The following is a 6,965-nucleotide window of genomic DNA, read 5'->3' on the forward strand; positions in this document are numbered from 1 at the left end:
ATGGAAAGAGATCAATATGCACTCCTCTACAACAAAGGCATACAAGGCCAAAACATAAAACCAATCTCATCATTCATACATTCAAAACATAAGAGCACAAACACAATCCAAATCCTAGAAATCTAGCAATTCATCAGCATTAATAAGATCACAAAGCATAAATTAGATATGAAATATGAACAAGGAAGAGTGGTTACCCAAGTCTTCATTCTTGATGCTTGTAATCCAATAGCAATTTTGAACAATGAATTGTTGAAAGGAAAGTAAATCTAATCTAAGAAAATGAAAAGAAAAGATAAACCTTAATCTAACCTAACCTAAGAGTGGTGAATATGAGAGTAAAAGAATGAGAAAAAGAGTGGTTGTCTAAGTGATCCCCTTACAAGCTTTTAAATAGGCTAAAAATCTGACTTTTCCGCGCTGGGCATCACAACTAATTCACAACTCGCGTTGTGAATTTCGTTGTTCTTTCGGCCTTCCCGAAAACGCGCTTACAACGCACGTTGTGAGTCACGTTGTTGCGAATTTGACATTCTTTCCTTCACCAAAGTTGTATCCCTTGAAGTTGCCAAACCATGGCCACTGGAATCACCTTATTTGGGCACTCCAATCTCAAGATATGATCAATCTACCGAATTGTCGCCGGAATGCCCTGAAATTGGAAATGTTTTGCTATTTTTCTACAAAGGCAATAGAATTAGTCCTTAATCCTAATTTCTATCAAATTAAGCTATTTAAGCATGAATTAGCACTACTACAGAAAACACTTATAACGTCGCCAATTTAACGTCGATTTTTTAGAAAATCGACGTTAAAAATTTAAAATAATTTTTAATATTTTTTAAAATACATATAACGTCGATTTGGTGAGACAACCGATCTTATATGTATTTATATATATAAAAAAAGAAATAAATATACTATACGACGTCGACTAATTAACGAGCTGACGTCGTATAATATAAGGTTTTTTTTTTTTTTTAATTTTTATTAAGGTTATGGCGTCGATTTTAGAGATGACCTACGTCGTAACCTTTAATTTTTAAAAAATAATAAATTATTAAGTATACGACATCGGTTATTTTTTTACTCAGCCCTAAAAATACCACTTATTCGGACAAAAAAAAATATCTTTCTTCTTCAACACACCACACGGCCGCCCCGCCCCACCCCACCGCACGCTACACCGCCGCCTGACGTCGTCGCCACTGCTCCAGCTCCTCCTTCTCGTCGCCACCGTCGCCGCCACTTCGAAGTCGTCGTCGCCAACTGCCGCAGCAGCCCCGTCGTCTCCAGCCGCCGCAACAGCCAGTCATCGCCCCTTTTGAATTCGTCGTCGCCAGCCGCCCCCAGCCGTCGCGTCGCGTCGTCGCAAAAGCTTCAACGGACGTCGCCTCGCCGCACCTGGTCGCCGGAAGCTACGGTACCCAGGTATGTTCTCAAATTATTCAACTTGCTTATTATTGCCAGCATTATATTCTTGCTAGCTTCAAAATTATGTGCCCTTTTAGGTTTTTGATATGCTTGTAGGTGTACATATTTAAATACATTTATAGTATTTTGCCAATAACAAGTACTCCCTGGAGTATGGTGCTGTGTATTTCACAACACAGATATTTACAATTAACATAACAAGTTGCTATAATTTCACAAGTTTACAGATGTTCAATTAATACACTGTATGAATTTGGCTATGATACTCAAAAATAGATAGAGAAACAGAAACAACCACCTCATTATTATTCTTGGAATGCAATACAGAGTTGATTCTATCTCATCATGGACTTTCTCCCTAAATCCAAACTTTTGTTGTTAAAATTTATAAAACACAATGCATCCTTGCTCATCACAGAAAAACTGTTGCTTTTTTCTCTTCTATTTTTTTTTTCTTTCTAAATATTTATATTCCTAAAATTCTCTGGGATTGAATGTAGCAGTCTATTCCTTGAACAAATATGCAAAATTATATGACTTGCTACATTTTGTTTTTATTATTATACATTGAGTACTCCTTCTCTGCACAGTTGGATTGATGATTTTTGGTGTCAATCTGGTTGGAGATTCTGCTAGAAGCATCTGGTCTGTCATTTTAGGCTTTAAAACTTACTTTGACAAATTTCTTGAATTTTCATCTCATGAGTATACTTCTGTGGTTTTCTTGTTCAGTTTGTGTCCTTGTTGAATCCAGCAATCAGTGTTACATCGAGATATTACGTGATGGCTATGAGTCCTTTGCTATGTACTGCTTTGAAAGATATCTTATTGCCTGTTTAGGTACATACATTACATTTGGTTCTTAATTCTTAATTTGATTTTACATTTTACCATTCACTCAATTTTAGGTTTAGCAGAGTAGGTAACACATGCATGTTTCAATGTGGACTATTGATGGATGACATGTACATAGTAAAATGTTACAAATGCTCCTACACTTGGAAGTTGGAAACTATACAACAAAAGCTTCCATGGTCTACCATGACTCTCTACCTTCCCTGGCTACTTATGTTCACAATTTCCTGAAATAATATCTTTATTAGTTCTCGATACTATATATCTATTTCCTTTGTAGGTGGGGAAGATAGAGCTATAAGATTCATGCAGAGGCAAGGGCGTGAAAGTTCAAAGGCACCCCTACTAGATCATGACCATGAGAAGGGAATTATAAAGCATCCATTTCCAATGAATTATCTTTTCAAACCATGGCCTTTAATGTCTATTGTGAAGGAGACTTCAAGTGGAATTGTGGGTAAGAAAAGCTACTTGTTATGTATATATACTGCTTAAGGTTCCAAAAATTGCAGCCTATAGTTCTCTAAGGTAGATTTTTTAACGGCTATGACTGAACACTGTGTGTATCTGCCTTGGCTCTCTTTGTTTGGAGTTTTGCTGGGGGGGAAGAGGCTTTGGATCAGCAATGGAAGCTCTCTTTAATTACCTTGGATCTAAATATGGAAACACATTTGCATTAGGTCTAGCAATTTCATAGTTTTCTTAACTGTTGACTATTTCTGATTTCTAATTTATACAGAATATCTTAACTTGATTTCCCCTCATGCTATATATACTTTTTCAGAGATTGATACTAATTTGAGTTTTCATTTCATTCTTTTACACTGAAGTGCAGCTTGAGTTTTTGCCTTTATATCTGGTCCTCTTGATTTTGGAGCTGACCAACTAGACACATGATGGTATGGTGAACAATATGCTAGCAAAGGAGAGGATGTAGATCGCGCTTTACTTCCTGAGCAGACACCATTTTATGAAGATCTGGTTATTGCCCTATTTTAGTAGCTTTCTATTATGTCCTGATGTCATTATTAGCATGGTTGATCACCTTAATGTCTTTACTGTGTGCCAAGTTTCACATCGATATCCTCCTAAACCTTCATCTGTTGTGGACTCAAAGAGAAAATGCATATTTCTGCTTGTGTGTTCTCAATGGAAAATGCCAATCTGAAGGAGAAGCAGCCTTGCAACAATCCTTGACCTCCAGGGTATCTTGAGGAAAAGAACTTTATATAATGTGATATATTGGCAGGCTCTCAATATGATTTCACTACTTCTGCCATGAGTCTTATTCCAATTTGCATCTGCCCCTTTGTCTTTTTTTTAGAAGGTTTGGGTATTGACTAGTAAATTTAAGTCTTTGCCTTTTCCAAGTTACATTGCATATATGGATCAACATAGATTCAATTGTCTAAGTAAATATATATTAATTAATTCTTATATGGTTGCTTATAGATATGGACTCCCAGCTAATAGATTATGGATTAGTGTTTATGAAGACGATGATGAAACTTTTGCAATATGGCACAATGTGATACGGAACTTTTCTTCAATGATTTTTCTTGTCTGAAAAGTATCACTTTTCCTTTATACTTACATTCATTACCATTTGTGTAAGCTTTTTCTTTTTTCTTGACGTGTTGGGTTTTTTTTACAGTGATCCCTAAAGATCAATATGATCTCAAGCATTAATTACATTTTAAATACTATTATATAGTTATCAGGTACCAGTGGACCACAAGCCACTTGGTACAATTATATACTTATTTTAGTTTGATTCACTTGGTCACCCGCCACGTGATGACATTAAAGAGATAACGGAAACGTATGCAAATTTATAAATAATTAATAGTTATTATTGATATAGTGATGTCAAGTACTTATACATATTTTATGTTTTATATTAATAGGTGTATCCATGCAGTAAGCCTGTTGATGAAGTTAGAGATGTATTATGTAAGTATTTTATTAATGAATGACTTAAAGCAATTCTTGAAGTTTAGTTAGTGTTGATAATTTAAGTTTGAAATTATTATTATTACTATTATTAATTAATTGTAGAATTACCATAAATTTAACTTGTTTAGTTGATGGCATGAGCTTTTAAATTAATTGTAAGATTTATTAGTTTTGATTAATTGTGAGATTTTGAATATCAAATTGCTGGACAGGTTAAGAAATTGGGTGAAAAATTGTTTAAAAAAAAAAAAATAAACGTCGTCAGTTATTTATTTAATTTAAAAATAACTGACGTCTTTTTTTTTTTTTAATTTTTAAAGTTAACATAAGACGTCGGTTTTTCCATAAAAATCGACGTCTTATGTGAATTTATTTTGTTTTATTAAAAAACCGACGTCGTTTCTTAATTAAAAATAATTTTAAAACATTTACGACGTCGGTTATTTCTTAATAACCGATGTCGTATGTTAATATTAATAATTTAAAAATTATACGACGTCGATTTTTTAACCGACGTCGTATCTCATTATTTATGACGTCTCCTACCTAGACGTCGGTCGAAAACCGACGTTAAATGGGGTCAAAAAACCGACGTTAAAGTCCTTTTTTGTAGTAGTGTAGGTATAAAAGACTCCAATTAAAGCATAATTAGCCTATAAAATACTTATAAAACATAGCATCTTTGACACTTATCAGCAGCAAGGTGGAAATTGGACTTGCAAAATATGTGCAACAATTGTTGCAAAATTGTTAGTTTTTGAGAAACAAGTAGGAGGGTACTGGGGGTATGAAAGTGAAGACTATTTATTTGAAGTGAAAGGAGCTTATGATCACCATGCAGTGGATCTTAGGGCTATGACATGTTCATGTAGGAAATGACAGTTGATAGGCATACTTTGCAGGCATGTAATATGCGCTATTTGGCTTAAGAGAGGGAAATTCAATTATTTGACTATGTGGATTCTTCCTATTCAGTTTTAAGGTATATGAAGACTTATGCAATGACTTATTCACCCATTAGCTGGGGCTGAAGAGTGGCCAGACAGTGATAGACAACCCCCATTGCCACCTTTATACACTGCTAAAGTTAGAAGACCAAGAAAGCTTAGGAAAATTTTGCCCATGAAGTCAAAAAATCTGCCCCTTAACTAACAAAAGATGGAGTGCATTTATCAAGAACAAATGTGAAGCTTCATTGTAGAACATGCAAGAAAGGTGGTCACAACAGTAGAAGATGTCATCATATAACTCTAATAAATTGTAATGGATAAATAATTGAACTTTGAACTTTGTGTACATCTAACAATATTTCTATCTTTTATATATATATATATATATATATATATATATATATATATATATATATATAGAGAGAGAGAGAGAGAGAGAGAGGGGAGAAACATGGAACCTGAGATAGAAGCACAAAAAGAAGGACAACAAAGAGAAGAAATTGCACAAAGAAAAGCACAACCTGAGATAGAAGCACAAAGAGAAGGAAAACAAGAGAACAAAGAGCTGAAAATGCACAAAGAGAAGGACAAGAACCTGAAAATGCACAAAGAGAAGGGCAAGAAGAAATTCTCATCCATACTCAACCTGATGTTGAATTTGAAACACAACTGGAATCTGGAAACACTTCATTATTTGAAATCCCAGTGGAATTTCATCACAGTTTAATTGGTATGCAGACAATTAGAGTGGAAGGTCTAGCAGATCAAGATGATAGCACACAACCAATGAAAACTTTAGTTCTTTAGGTGTGAATTTCAAGTTTGAGGCTACAAGCACAAGGAGAGTGGAACAACATCAAAAGGGATTGCTGGTGAAGGCCAAAGGAACACAAAAGGCATTAGGTCTACCAAAGAAGAGAACCATCATGAAGAGAAAGTACTTCATAAGATCAACAATGAAATCTAAGTTTAGTAATACTGAAAAAGATCCAATTACTTTAGTATGAATAGTGGATGGCTTATGTATGGGATTTTTTAGACAGGATTTTGGATTTTGTTGGATAGTATGTTGGCTTCTTGGATTTTGTTAGACGGAATGTTGGCTTCTTTTTTGTTGGCCTATGATGCCAAGTATAATGTGGCAAACTTGTGAAAGCTAAAAAAGACCATTTTGTAAAGCCAAATTTGTGTTAATGTGAATTCTACTTACTGTCAAAGCTTGTGACCATTTTGTGACCATCCTTACTGCCAAAGCTTACTGACCATTTTGTGTAGAGTTAACAATACAAACATATTCAAGCTAATAGATTCAAGGATTTAAACTTAACTCCATTTCACAACCAATATATTACACCATGTAGCCAAAACACATAAATCCCTTATTCCATTACAACATCATTTAGTAAATTAAGCTAGAGGAAGCCTAACAACCAATTTTTCCCTACTTTCACATATGGATATCATAATCCTAACTATACATACAGTGACCACAATCAACAAACTTAACCACAATGGTTAAGTACATTTTGACTTTGCCTTCACTGCAACACATCTGCTTGTTCTTAACTTCAAATTCAAGATCTCAATTTCTTGCTCATATCGATTTATCTTCCTTATCAATCCAGGGATTATAACCTTTGACCTCGGACACATGGGGGGGGGGGGGGGGGGGTCAAACCAATGAACAAATCCGCATCCACCACTAGTTCCTCCCTATAGCAAAAAAAAAAAAAAAAAAAAAAAAAAAAAAAAAAAAAAAAAAAACTTTAT

At 34.5% G+C, this 6,965-nt stretch overlaps 1 protein-coding gene across 4 annotated transcripts; it reads left to right on the top strand.

The window, feature by feature from the left end:
- Positions 1 to 1,155: 1,155 nt before the first annotated feature.
- LOC109148485 (protein LAZ1-like) lies at positions 1,156 to 5,493 on the top strand. 4 transcript variants are annotated; one of them, XM_019296234.1, is made up of 4 exons: positions 1,156 to 1,431; positions 2,025 to 2,274; positions 2,570 to 2,746; positions 3,120 to 3,839. In XM_019296234.1, exons 2-4 carry the CDS (start codon positions 2,136 to 2,138, stop codon positions 3,176 to 3,178), a joined length of 375 nt encoding a protein of 124 aa, XP_019151779.1. In that variant the 5' UTR covers positions 1,156 to 1,431; positions 2,025 to 2,135; the 3' UTR covers positions 3,179 to 3,839. The 4 variants fall into 4 exon arrangements, 2 of the variants coding, with proteins under 2 accessions (XP_019151779.1, XP_019151780.1); XM_019296235.1 differs by having other exon boundaries at positions 3,125 to 3,839; XR_002048797.1 differs by lacking the exons at positions 1,156 to 1,431; positions 2,025 to 2,274; positions 2,570 to 2,746 and adding exons at positions 2,777 to 2,969; positions 4,197 to 4,242; positions 5,221 to 5,493 and having other exon boundaries at positions 3,125 to 3,270.
- Positions 5,494 to 6,965: the final 1,472 nt, after the last annotated feature.

The sequence above is a fragment of the Ipomoea nil genome, unplaced genomic scaffold (genome assembly GCF_001879475.1).
Source record: "Ipomoea nil cultivar Tokyo-kokei standard unplaced genomic scaffold, Asagao_1.1 scaffold2115, whole genome shotgun sequence".
Lineage (NCBI taxonomy): Eukaryota > Viridiplantae > Streptophyta > Magnoliopsida > Solanales > Convolvulaceae > Ipomoea > Ipomoea nil.